At 36.9% G+C, this 14,827-nt stretch overlaps 1 protein-coding gene across 1 annotated transcript in view; it reads left to right on the forward strand.

Moving 5' to 3' along the window:
• Positions 1 to 3,955: 3,955 nt before the first annotated feature.
• Tbc1d8b (TBC1 domain family member 8B) overlaps positions 3,956 to 14,827 on the forward strand; it is a 70,043-nt gene continuing 59,171 nt past the window's right edge. Inside the window, exon 1 of the mRNA XM_047536762.1 lies at positions 3,956 to 4,129. Coding sequence (XP_047392718.1) covers positions 4,000 to 4,129 — 130 coding nt within the window. The 5' untranslated portion in view covers positions 3,956 to 3,999. The remainder of the gene's footprint in view (positions 4,130 to 14,827) is intronic.

Here is a 14,827-nt window from a genome sequence, read left to right on the forward strand (position 1 = left end):
CTAGAGATTAAACCCAGGATCTCTCACATTCTAGGCAAAGCACTCTACCACTAAGCTATATCTCCAGCCCTTTTATTTTTTAATTTTTGTTTTGATATGGTCTCACTAAGCTGTCCAGGCTGGCCCCAAACTTGGAATCCTCCTGCTTCAGCCCCCGAAATAGCTGGTATTACAGGTATGCACTGCATGCCCAGCTAAAATTTATATTAATACTCAGCATGAGAGTAAAAAGTTCATTATTATGGTGGGCACTTTGACCTCCAGGGGTATTCATTAGCCCCTAACATCAGATCTAACTTGGTTGAAAGGTTGAGAAACACCCACTAGTTCTTAACTTTTTTTTCTGTGTAAACAAATCTCATGAATGTGAGACACTCATAGGCACACCTAGATTTTGATAGCTAGAGAATAGTATAGATAAATAAATAGGTTTTGGTATGGATGGTTAGTGGCAATTTCTCTTCCTAGCTGTTTCTGTTACAACCACTGCCCTGGAAAACCTTCATGAACATGTCCTGATACAGTCTTTTTAAAAAAGCAATTCAGTCATCTAAAATTTCTTAACATAACTTATTTTTAAGATGCCTATGTGGGTCTTATTGGAAACATGATTACCCCCAATTTGTTGTAGCTTCATTTTCAAATATCTAATTTGCTTTAATTCAGTGCAACTAAAATTTAGCATGCCTACAAAATACTTAGGGATCTTATTAAAATGTACATTTTGATTCAGCAGGTCTTGTACAGAGTCTGCAATTCTGGATTTATTACAAGCTAGTTGATGATCAGATGTTGTTGCTCTAGGTCATATTTTCAGTTAGTGAAGATTTAAATGGCTATTCACTCACTAGCAGTACTCAAGCACTGAAGCTTACTGCTTCTAAACCTGCTGCAGACTGTAAAAAAGCATAAACAAACTAGAGAACTTCATTTCAGATAAGAAGCCAGTAAACCACTGAATGACAGACTCAGCCTAATATTGGTTTGGAATTGCTATTTGGGGTTTCCTTATACCTTTCCTCATAGGTGTTTGAGCTGGATGCAGTGGCACATGCCTGTAATCCCAGAAGTTTGAGAAGCTGAGGGAGGAGGGTGGCAAATTCAAAGCCAGCCTCAGCAACTTAATGAGGCCCTAAGCAACAGAGCAAGATCCTGTCTCAAAATAAAAAACTTTTAAAAAGGACTAGGGATGTGGCTCAGTGGTTAAGCACCCCTGGGTTCAATCCTGGATACCAAAAAAAAAGTTGCAAATCATAACCTAGAGCTTATATATTATTATACTGATTAATATTAACATAATTATATATTAATAATTATAATTATTATATTGTTATATGATTATTATGTAATTATATATATTTAAATTTTTGTAGATATTTCACATCTGAGACAATGAAACATAATTGGCTTGGAAAGTAACTTCTCTGAATCTTCATCTGTAAACATGAAAAAGTGTACAAAAGTTTATTAATGAAAAATAAATATGATATATATTCAGTACCAGTATAATACCACCAATAATATTCAAAGATGTTTGCAATCCCAGTCATCCTTCGTAACAATTACATTAATGTGCACAATTTAGTAATATACTGATATTCTATTTTTTAATGCTTTCAGAAAAATATTTTTATTTACAAAGGCATAAAATTATCTGGCTAAAGCTTTACATAAAAAGTAACTTAATTTGAAAAATGTGCTTGCATGGTGAGTGAGATGTTTATTTACTAAAGCAGGAGCTCTCTAAATGCTGTGCTCTGAACTGAAAGTCGGCCTGATCCCAAAACACAGAGCATGTGGGTAGATCTGGGTGGAGTTGCAGAGTAAAGAGATAAAAGACCATTCAGTTCTGGACAGCCATTGCCACACTTTAACTTTTAAGGATATTAGAAAAGAATGTGGTTTGTTGAGGAAGGAAATTAAAAAGGGAAGGAAAAGTAAAAAGGAAGGAAGAACCTTCACATCTCTACATTTGCTGCATTTGCTAATTTTTCACCAGGAAGATGAGAATGATACCACCGTTTACCGGTGACGAGTTCTGCTTCCTCAGGTGTTGAAGCTCAACATCAGAGAAGCTTGCCAAAGCAAGTGTATTAAGCAGGTTTTATTTAAAGGTAATAATACAGACTTCTCCCGAGAGAAGCCATGGCTGATGTCCTAAAGTCCCAAGAAGTGAGCACACCCTACATCTTTTATAGGTTAATGTCTCTTTTGTTCTCCAGTTCTCTCCCCCCTTATCTCTCCTTCCTGCCTACACGATTAGGCCTGGTGAGATGGGCAGGGGGTGGGTCAAAGTGATTCAGGCAGGTAAGGGCCCAGAGGGCATTAATTAGCAGCTCCCTGCCTGTAGTCCTTAACCGAGGTCAGGTAAATTTGGTCATCAATGGGCTCCAAGAGATCCTTGCCATTCCATTCTCCCAGGGACAGTATCCAACTTCTAGAGGCAGATGGCTCTCATGGCCTCCATTTCTTCGATTTGACCCAATCCCCTATTTCTACACTAACTGCCTGTCCCCAATTCTGGCTTCAAGAAGAAATGATTTTCCTCAGTAATATCCAAACTGGAATGACTTCTCCCAAGGATACTTTGCAATCTGGATTGTGAGAAGACTGCCTCATCCCAAACTCTCCAAAGAGCTGCCTTTGGGACTACTAGAAGAGAATCCCAGATTGCACTTTCTCTCACCAGCAAGAAGAGTTACTGCTTGTAGCACACTCCCACATCTAAGCCAGAGATGCTCCTTCGGGGCAGAGTTCCTGGGCTCCAGGACTTGGCATCTCTGTGTGCCGCACCCCATAGTTTTCAATGCCATATCGCCTTGAGGCTTCATTCTCAAAACACCTTGCCAAGAACCCTTGTTTGTACATTGTCTCCCAACTCCTTCCTTCCTGTAAACTTGATTCCCCTTTTAGTGCACTCTTTAACTCTGGGGAACTAAGTTATCATAATAAAAACAGCCCTCACAAATTCCTCACAGCTATGTCATGCAAATTGCTGGCTTCATTCACCTTAGGGTTGAAGCAGTTGTGTATTATTGCCAAGATGCAAAGAGATGAAGGCTGGCCTGAAAGTTTTCTTTTTCCTTACAAGAGTTTAAGAAAGAAAACAAAATGAAACAAGAAACCGCTTCATAAATCGCTTGGATCCTGAGAAGGACTTTCTGTGACTTACTACAGTTCAATAAACAGGGGCGGCAGTGAGGGAAGGGAGAGATGCGTGGCGTGAAGAAAATGTGTGGCTTTTGGAGATTTTATATTCTCTTGATATGAGCAGATAGAGCTTGAGCTAGGCAAAATCTTGAACTTCGATGAGGAATCGTATCACTGTGTGACCTTGGATAAGTCACCTCACTCCTTAGTGCTTTCATTTATCAATGTGGACAGTGGCGAAGATGAGATCGCCTGACATCATGAGATCGCCTAAGTACAAAGTACCTAGTAGTGGGCACTAATGAACTGTTAGTTGCTACTGCTGCTTCCCAGAATGGGCCGTTACTCCAAAATTTCGAAAAGTTTGTTTTGTACAGATTAAAGCCCTCGCTGTGAAAGGATGAGAAGCACAACTTCTTAATATCCAAGCTTCACTGATTCAAAGCAAACGCTTTAAACTTTACACAGGCAAAACACACTTAACTAGTGGCGGGACCCGCTTTCAAAGCATCCCCCACCCAGTTTTCACCCCCACTGCATTGTGGGAAATGTAGTCCCGTGCTGAGGTAGCGTGAATACAGACAAGGGGCAGGAAACTACAACTCCCAAGAGGCGAAGAAGCGGGACTATTTCCCAGTCGGGCGGTAGCGCTGTGGGAGGGAATTGGCAATCTCGCTGCCTACGTGGGAGAGAAGGGAGGGTTGGGGGAAGTGTGGAAAACCTGAACCTGAGTCGCTGCCGCCTGAGGAAGATTTGGTGGGAGGAGAAGTAAAGGGGGAAAAACGGGTTGGGGGTGAGGTGAAGAGGGCAAATAGGTCGCTGCTCCCGGGCGCCATAAAGTTCTTCGCGATGTGGCTAAAGCCTGAGGAAGTGCTCCTGAAAAATGCGCTGAAGCTGTGGCTGATGGAAAGGTCCAACGACTACTTCGTGCTGCAACGGCGTCGAGGCTACGGGGAGGAAGGCGGAGGGGGTCTCACAGGTAAGCTGTGGTTGGCCCCATCTGCCTCAGGGCTCTCTTCGCTGTTAGTTAAAAGGTGGTAAGGAAAACAGTTACTCGTCGCTTTCTAGACGCCCGATCCTAAACCCTGGGCGGAGGAACTGGGTTTCATCTCCCCCCGCCACCGCCACCACCTTTTCACCACCACCACCGAGCACTGGATGAGCAGTTGCCTTTTGGGTGGGACGGGGAAGCGGGGAAGGTTTTCTCCATCGGCAAAGAGAGGATCAGGCACCTGCCCTGTCGCTTCCTATGGGGGAGGGGGCTGAAGGCTAGTGTTTAAGCTAGAACAGTCACATCCATCCTGGTATTAGGGGCCAGTTCGCAGTTGTGGACTTAACTTTTCCCCAAAAATGTATACCGGTAATCACCATCTGGGGAGTTTAAGTGTGTGGGAGAGGGGTGGGATGGAGGCGCGGGAATGGCGAGGAGAAAGAGGCGCCCCAATCGCATCCTGAGAGCTAGGCTTCAAATCTGAGATTGAGTTGGAGAGGTGGGTGTGGAAGAGGTCGAGGCATCTGGCTCAGAATTGCTAACCTCTCCCAATTTAGGATTTTTTACTTCGTCTCCAAGTTTTGATCCTTGGGACTTCCTCCCAGACTGTTACAACGTCGCAGTACATTCCTCTTGAGTGTTTGAAGCTGGCCCTTCTTTCAAAGCTATGATTCTAAACCAAACCCATTAAACAAACGGAAATTCAACTCTTCCTGCTTAACCCACCCTGCCCTCAATTCTTAGATTTAAAAATTATGAACTGCTCCTTGGTCAAGTGTCTAAAGTCTCCAGAGAATGTTATTTTGACGTCACTAGTCTTGGGCAGGGGCATTCAAAGTTTTGGACGTTGGGGAGATGAGGACTCTTTCATGACAGTTTCTGGTTGGTGTTGTCACCTTGCAGTTGGTGGTCTTGGCTTAATTTAGGCAGCGTGATGTACAGGAAAGAGGGGCAAATCCGAAAACCTGCATTTTAGTCCCATCCTCCTCTCTGATTTGTTGGATGATATTTGTCAAATTCTTTCATTTACTTAGCCTCAAACGACCAGTATGTACTACATGAATGTTCAGATACAAAGACTGTTAAGATTATTTTCCCTACCTTAAAAGTGCTCATAATCTGGATAATGGGAGAGGATGAAATAGGAGAGGAGGAAGACCAGGCAAATTTAATTAGAAAATTGACTGAAAAATTGAATGAAGATTCATGGAGGAGGTGACACTGATTTTCTTCTGTTAAACAGTGCCTACCTCAGTTGAGAGGATAAAATGAATGATAATAGGTACCAAATCACTGTATTGTGGTAAAATGGTGATTAATGTGAGCTGTTATTTCCCATTTTTTTAATGCCACCTCCAAAGTGGAGAGAATGCCGAGGTTCTACAGGATGTATATACATATGTACATATGTATACACATATATATATATCCTGCAAGTCCTATTTATCTCATCCAGCTTCTAAAAAAGCTCTTTTGAAAATATGGCAACAAAAATTGCCACTATAAGGGCTGGGGATATAGTTCAGTTGGTAGAGTGTTTGCCCTGCAAGCACAAGGCCCTGGGTTCAATCCCCAGCACCACAAAAAAAATTGCCACTATAAATGACATTTTGTCATTTTCTGATCTTTAGAAATTACAAGTGTTATTTTGCAGAAGAGTTGACATTTAAAAGATGCAGATATTTTCTAGATTAAAATTTGAGAATAAGTGTTCAATTTGAAAACCAATTAGTCATGTAAAGTATTCATTTGAGTCCATTGGTAATAGGTCAGGATATATTTAAAATAGATCTTATATCTCTGTGTTAACAGCCTCAGAAGTAGTTGTCTACTATATTTTTAAAATATATTTTTAGTTGTAGATGGACACAATACCTTTATTTATTTTTATGTGGTGCTGAGGATTGAACCCAGTGCCTCACAGGTGCTAGGCAAGTGCTCTACCACAGAGCCACAACCATAGCCCCATCTACTATATTTTGATTCCCCATAATTTTACATGACCAGAATTTTTAATGGTCTGCCTACATTTACCAAAGATGTGTATTTCACTTCATATAACTGTGTTCCTGAAAAATAATAGGCAAATTGAATGCTGGATAATCAAGTCACAATAATATAGTATTAGATGGTACTTTTCTTGTTAAGTTTCCATTATACAATTATTACTTACTTTTCTGTGTTTGAGTTTTCATTTGACACATCTTAAAGTATGGACTATCCCACCTGCCCCTTTAGCCATTCCCTTCTCTCTAGTATAAGAGGAAATTTGAAGAAATAAACCAAGATTTCTATCATATGGTGCATGTGACTAGTGATAAACCCATTGACTTGGTGGTCAGTTTGTATCTCTGCATGGTAAAGGATACCTGAATTACCACATGGCAGCTACCTTTATAAGACCATGTAAATTAAACAAAATGGATCAGAAAGGAGCAAAGAGCTATTTCCAAATTTGGTCCTTTTTGGACTGAGCAAAAGAATATGCTTATTTTCATGACTGCTCAAGTATAGTATTCTTTCTTACTTAAAATTGCAAAGCCAAGAGCCTTAGTGTACTTTACTATAAGTTCATATTTGAATTAGCCTCTCACAAGTTTGTGTGCCAGCATAAACTTGCATTTGGCCATGTTGTTTGCTAAAACCTTGTGTTATGTGCTGTCCCTTTATAAAGTTAGTTTACACATTTTGTTTAATGAAGAAAAGATAACGACCATCTAGAAATGTTAATGATTGTATTTTAAGATTTCATTCCTTTGCCATATGGTAATTGGCAATTGCTACCTGTCAAATAATTTCTTTAGGTAATGGACTTAGTGAAGTTAGTTGACTCAGTTTTTTCCCCTGATAATTAGTAGGAGCAACAGAGAACCCTAAGATGGATATAGCAGACTAGTTTAGAAGTTAGAATTTTGAGGTCCCTTTTCTAGATTTTTAAACATTTCTAGTGGGTATCTGATAGATTACTGATCATTTGCCTAACTTTATCTTACTTAATTGTCCTGGCTAACTGAACAATGGAATTTTTGTGGAAATATTTGTTATATATAAGGTTGTTTTGCAGATAAAGTGGTTTTCCTTCATTTACAGAAGTAAATTGCCCTTTTTGTAGTTACCTTACCGTTATCCCTTTCTTCTCCTGGTTCATGAGGGTAATGACTTTTCTATGGCACCTTAATTTAGCACCTGCTTTTGTATAATTAAAATAACGTATGCATATTTTTATTAAGCACAAAGCAACAATTTACTTCTCTTGGCAGATGAACCATTACATGGATTACATTTTATTAAGTACTCTAGTTTATGGGACTTAATGAGTATCTGCTAGTCAGGAAGTCTTAACTTGGGTAAAACTACCCAAGTTGAGAGGCTTTTACTCTTGAAGTTGTCAATATCTGTATAGTGTATGCAGGTTCTTGAATGTTGGATCGATACACTCAGTAAGCCTTATTTTTGTGAAATAGAACAAAACTACAAAATAAAACTTATTAAAATGGAATTCTAAGATATTGTTTCCTTATCTCTTCTTTCATCTTGGTACCATACTTTGAAATTAAATCATCTGTAGAAACTAGAACATGATGACATTTGAAATAAGCTTTCCTTTTAAGATATTTAGACTTCACGAATTACTGCATAATTGATTTGTTGTAAACATATATACATAGGAAACAATAAGAAACCTTTAAAAAATATCTTTCTGATCATCCCTTGAAAATACAAAGCTTTCTTTCCCCTTTTCCCCACCTCCAACTGGAGTCCAACTCTGTATGTATTAGCAAAATATCCCTGTACTCTATGTTCACAAAGGAACCTCTTATAAAATATGTTGCCCAAATGGTGGGCATGACATTTTATATTAGGTAAGGAAAGATCTACCCCTCAACACACACACACACATACACACGTAAACACACACAGAGAAAATTTACAATTATCATTTTGACTTATTTCAAAGAAAATTCCATAGGACAACCTCTAGGGAAGGCACTGTACTGATTATGCATGTACATATAGATTTTACCATTAAGATAATGTACAAGAATTAGAATAATCAAGACAGCATTTCCTTTTGATCAAATCGTTTAAAACCTAGAAGTTCTCAAAAAGTACTTCTAAAAATATAAGCATTACTTGTCTAGCTGAATGGTGTTGAAGAATATATATAACTTTGGTTACTCTAGTAGTATTTTTTCAGAACAGTACTTGAGGAAGAACTACCTGTTCAAGTGATGAAAGCCTCATACTACTTGTGGACAGTTGTGGAAGAACTATGGTTATAAAGTAAGCTGAAAATAAGAATAAAAGGCATTGTGTTTGCAACATTACTATAAGCTATCACAGATTTTATATTGCCTTTATCTTAGAAAGTCTGCTTAATTTTCTGCTTTTTGCCACTGCTATATAAGTAAAAGAGGTAATATATTCATTTAACAGTTATTTACTACGTGCCTTCTAAAAGCCAAGAACTGTTGTAGGTGCTGGAGATAAAGCAATGAAGAAAACAAAATAACTACTCTAATTGGTGTTTCATTCTTGTTGAGGCAGGCAAAAAAACAACTATTGTGTTTGCATATGATATGACTGGTGGTGTTGATAGAGCTGGGATGGAGTTGGTATTTTGTATAAATTGGTCTGGAAAGACTTCCTAAGGCAACTGATGAGCAGATACCAGAGGAACTATAGTATATGAACCAAACACACATTTGGGAATAGAGTAAATACAGGTAATTCTAGAAATTTTGCTGTAAAGGGATGCAGAGAGTTGTAGCTGACCATTGTTCTGTGCATGAGTAGAACAGAAATAGTTTCTATCATTGCAGAGTTTATAATCTGATAGGACAGACAGTTGATAAACAAGTAAACAAATATATTATTACTTGGGTAGGCAGTAAAAGTATTCATCCTGTGGGTTGTTTTCTTTTGGGAGGGATTATAAATCTCCATGAATAAGGAGGTGTTAGAAACCTCCAAAGTAGTTTCCCAAGGCCAACTCAAGTATAATGTATACGAAGTTCCTGTTGAAAGACACAAAAATTTCCTGAATCTGTGATTAATAACAATAAGTGGGCCTGGGGATTTAACTCAGTGGTAGAGTACTTGCCTAGCATATAGGAGGCCCTGAGTTCAATCTCCAGCACTAAAAAAAAAAAAGGTGTACAGGTGGCAGAATTCCAGCGTGACATCTGTGGAGCCTCTTGCCAAAAACTAGTTTGGATTGTTTTTTGGTTTTTGTTTTAAATTAAATCATCCATCTATGAGTACTAACAATATCTTGGAGGTGATTTGTTAGGGAGAATGGGGGAGGACATTGTAAGTGGGAGGAATAACATGATAGTACAAAAGCAAAAGATAGCAGTTGTTTGGTGCACAGCAAATATTCCAGATTGGTTTATTTGAACTTGAAAATACAGACTCAAGATATAATGCACAGCAACTAGGAAAGGGTTGTTGAAGAGCCACATCCATATCTATACCTCAGAAAAACCTGAGATAGAGATTTAAAGGGATCTAAAATATAAGCCTTTGTTGTTTTTGTCTTCTCTTCTCTTTCAACCCTAGTCTACATTGTTTTTTCTTCCTTACTCTACACATATGTGAGGCAAGCTAATTCTGAGCTAAATGCCACACCCCATAATCATTTTTTCTGGTTTTTATTATTATCTTAATTGTCCTCTTATTTTAAACTAATCAAAATAATAGTCTAACTTAGTTCTTCTAAATCATGTTGTAAAGTAGTACACTATATATGGGTTTATTCATTTGCGGCCATACTTTTTGCTTTGCACTTAGAAATTCAGGTGTTGTGTTTTCTTTAATTTTCTGAAGATTGCTCTTTTTGTACATTGGTGCATAAGTCTTGAAGTGTAAGGAGTTGCTATAAGTAAAGATAGTAACAATTCTCCCATTTTCCTACGTTTTAAAAATGTAGCTAGTATTGATTGGCCATTTCTTTTTTCTTTTTTTTTCTACAAGATATTATATTTTTCAGTTTTCTTCAGTGGCTTCCTAGGAACTAAAGGTCACCAGTTGCTTCCCTAAAAATATTCTAAATCCTTTAATGAACAAATTCTTCAGTTAAGGAAGTGTATGTGTATGTATGTACACATACTCCAGTTTTCAAGTACGTTCCTTTAAAAGAATGCCAGGAAAGGAAAACAGGATGAAAAAAAAGAATTATTTTTATTAACTATTTTCCAAAGCTCTTAATATAAAGTTGGCAGCTTCCAAAATGTCAGCTGTGGCTATTGTATTATTTTAAAATAAGCATTTACAGTCCTGTTTTAAAGACTTAGATCTGGTGTTGAAAGTAATAGAATCAAGGGACTGGGGTTGTGGCTCAGTGATGGAGCACTTGCCTAACATGTGTGAAGCACTGGGTTTGATCCTCAGCACCACATAAAAATAAATAAAAGTATTATAGCAATCTATAACTAAAAATATTTTTACAAAGTAATAGAATCAGGAAAACTCAGCAACCTCTGTTGAGCACACTACTTTCTCTTATTTGATTATATTTTTACTAAGTATATTGTCAGATTACTAATTAGTTCATTAACATTTAATGAAGTTGAGATTATAAAAAATTCAGAAGGTATACTGGTTTGACTTTGTAAGCATGACAACTTATGACAAGATAAATTTTATCTGCTGTAAGTTGCTAGCAGTTATTACTATGGCTAAAATTTGTAATTGAACATTTTACTTAGAATTAAATAAATCTTGTTTGTATTTAAGAAGTTCATTTACATGACTTTTTTGCATCTAGAGCAGTATTGTCTTACACAGTGCCCTCAATCTAGTTTACGAACAGAAAGAGCCACTTGTCAAACTAAATTACACTTTAGTTTGTGTACTAAACTAGCAGATTGATAATGAACACAGCATCTTAAAGCTGTGGCTCTTTTTTTTCCCTACCTTTGTTTTTGTTTTATTTTTTACTGATTGTTTTCAAGCTGTCATTTAAAATGGTGCTTGCTTCAACACTAAGCTCTTGGTCCTTCTTGTTCATCATTATCATTGGACTCATGCACAAAAGAAATGTTTACAAATTTGCAAGTTTCACAGAGTCAAGGGGGACAATTAATACCATAGAAGAATATTCTGCCATAGAAGAGTAACACTGGCTGTATGTTAGATTCAGCTGAAGACCTTTTAAACCAAATCAAAGAGTATTTATCGATGAAATGATATGAAGTCTGAGGTTTAATTTAGAGTACTCCAGAAGGGATAAATGAAAGTGTTGATACTTATTAAAGCAAGGTGATAGGTACATGGAAGTTCTACCATGTAATTAAATTTTTATATGTTTGAAAATTTTGTAATACAAATTAAAGGAAAAAATAGTATACTTAGGCCCTACCTTATATCAATTAAATCAGACTTTTGTTGCTTAAGTTTTAAAAACTCCTCCAAATGATATAGATTTCAGTTTGGATTGAGAATCAGTGTCATGGAAGATAAAAATCAAGATTCAGAAAAAGCTGGACAAATTAGAATGTTCAGCTGAAATTGGCAAGATAAAACTTAAATGGTTACATGTAAACTACATTTTAGTTTTTCTTAAAAAGTCATCTGGGTCTGGGGTTGTGGCTTAGTGGTAAAGTGCTTGCCTGGCGTGTGTGAGGAACTGGGTTCAATTCTCAGTACCAGATATAAATAAATAAAATAAAAAATCCATTGACAACTAAAAAATATTTTTAAAAAAGGTCATCTGAACAGGACAGAGAATACCTGGGTTGGTGCTTATGTTTATGAAAAGGGTCAGAGTATCTCTGATCAGAATTTCAGTATGATAATATGAAGTAATGACCAATAAAGCTAGTATAGTAATCTTACACTGTATTAAAAGAACTGTGGAGACCACAGAATAAAACACCTGTATTTGTTCAGACCTTATCTGATAATCATGTTTGAATGACACATTTTAAAAGAACCTTTGACAAATAAGTATTTGAGAATGTGTAAGAAATAATAAGAGACTTGGACAATCTCATAATCAGTAGAATGAGCTAGGTATATTGTACACTAGCAGAAAAGAATAAGTAAGGGAAAATAGGATATCTATATTCATAATATTTGAAGACCCATGATATTCAATAGAGTATGTTTTGTATTATCTTGAGGTTGTAAGGAAAAGGAATTTTATTTATCCTAACAAAGTTTACCTTCCTTTTCCTTTTTATTTATTTATTTTTTTGTGAGTTAAAAAAACTTTTTCTATCTTAAATGTTAAAAAGTATCTATTGTAAAATTTTCCAAAAATATGTATAAATATAAAAAAGAAAATATTGATCACTCATAATCTCAATGCCCAAAGACTACCATCTAACCAGGCCTGGCTAACTAATTTGTAAGGCCCACTGCAAAATGAAAGTTAAAATATTGTTCAAAACTTAAGATTTGGGCTGGGGAGATAGCTCATCTGGTAGAGTGCTTGTCTCACAAGCACAAGGTCCTGAGTTCGATCCCCAGTACTGCAAAGAAAATAAATAAATAAAACTTAAGATTTTTTTCAGGCATAGTGGCATACTCCTGTAATCCCAGCTACTTGAGTGGCTAAATCAGAAGAATTGAGGTCATTGTGGTAAAACTTATCAAAGCCCTGTCTCAAAATAAAATATGCAGGAGATGTAGCTCAGTGGTAAAACTCCCCTTCCCCTTGTGTCCAATTCCCCAGTCCCCCCCCCAACACACAGATTAAGATTTTCAAGACAGTAACAACAAAGCATTAAACCATGTACAGGATCCTTCTGAGCATTGGGCCCTATGCATAGGTCATGAGCCCTAGAAGCTATCATATTTTGATATATAAATCTTTCCATATTTTAGAAGGGACTTTCTAATTAATAGAAATTCCCACCAATATAATAGGCTGCCTTGGGATATGTAAAGTCTGGAGTTATTCAAGGATAAAGCTAGACTTTCCATCAGGGATGCTATAGAGGAAATGAATGTGGTAGATGTTGGATTATGTGACCTGTTGGGATATTTTTCATCTCCAAACTCTATAGTTCTCTATCTAGCCTAAAAGAATTGGTTGATGAACAATAAACATAGAATCTGTATTTTTATCTTTCTGTGATGTTTCATAAAAAGTATTTCACATCAATTATGGGGGTGACTTTCTTCAAGAAGATGGTTGTTTTAGTTAGCTTTTGTGTCTCTGACCAAAATACTTGACAAGGACAACTTAAGGGAGGGAAAGTTTATTTGGGGCCTACAGAGATCTTAGTCCATAGAAAGATGACTCCATTGCTCTGGGCCCAAAATGAGGTAAAGCATCATGGGGGAAGGGTCCAGTGGAGGGAAGCAACTCAGCTTATGGTGGGGTCAGGAAGCAGAAAGGGCTGGGTGGAACCAGCCACAGGGAAAATGCATCCTTTCAGGACACACCCCTAGTGGCACACCTCCTCCAGCCATGCCCTGTCTATAGTTACCATTCAAACTAAGATGGAATGATTAGGTTACAACTCTCATAATCTAATCATGTTACTTCTGAATATTCCTGTGTTAACACAGGAACTTTTGAAGGACAAAAGGTGAAGGACACCTCATATCCCAGTCAATATCCCAGTCATAACAGTGGATGTCACTTGTATGGCAAGCTACTATGTAAACCTCATAGACCTTTACTAGGATCTAGAACATTGGTTGCTACCTTACTTAGTTATAGTCAAAGACTAATTTAAATTGATATTTTTAAATTTTTTATTCTGTTATGCACTGGACAGACAATATCTGTTCTCTTCCCAATTCAATATAGCTATAGGTTTTCCCAGGTACGAGCTGATTCATGACCTTGAATATTCAGGCTGTCAGATGATAAAGCTCTCTGTATATGGAAAAGCAACCCAAAGTTTTCTGCTTATCTTTTTGTACTTTTAGAACAACATTGGCACATATTAATTCCTGAATGACTTGCAGACACTTGATGATGATTACAGCTTAATGAGCTGGAAGAGTTCCCTGAGTGACTAGAAATGTATTCTTGTGCTCACTTCCAAATTATTTGTTGCATAGTTTATATTAACTGCCTAATTTCATGCACTTACAAAATCTGAACATTTTCCTTTTTACATAGTGTAGGCCCATATAATCTTGTGAATATTTCTGCTGCAAAAATGTCCTTTCTTGTCAGTAATTTTGACTACCCAGGCTCAAAAGCTATCAGAGTACTAATTGTTATATCACTCAGGAATGATTCCATGCCCTCTTCTTTCTTCTGTGTCACCTCACACTTCCATACTGCCACTGTTATCTTTCAGCTGAGCCAAACCTTTCTTTACCCCCTTTTTTCTTTCTCCCATTCTTCTAATACTACTTTTTATAGTATGTGTGAATACAGAAATAGGGTTTGAGCTAGTTTTGTTATAAATCTTGTAAAATAAATAAATAATTGGTTTTCCTTGTAAATTTGAAATTTTATTTTTGAAACCTTTTTTAGAATTTAAATTATTGGGGCTGTGGTTGTAGCTCAGTGGTAGAGCACTTTCCTACCTTGTGTGATGCACTGGATTCAAACTTCAGCACCACATAAAAATAAATAAATAAAATAAAAGTATTGTGTTCATCTACAACTAACAAAAACAAAATAAAAATTCTTGGAAGAAGAAGTTGTCAAATAACAGCTAAAACTGTCCAGTTTTGAATTAATGCTTTTAATTGAAGTTGTGATTCCTTTAT

Source organism: Sciurus carolinensis, chromosome X (assembly GCF_902686445.1).
Source record: "Sciurus carolinensis chromosome X, mSciCar1.2, whole genome shotgun sequence".
Classification (NCBI taxonomy): Eukaryota; Metazoa; Chordata; class Mammalia; order Rodentia; family Sciuridae; genus Sciurus; species Sciurus carolinensis.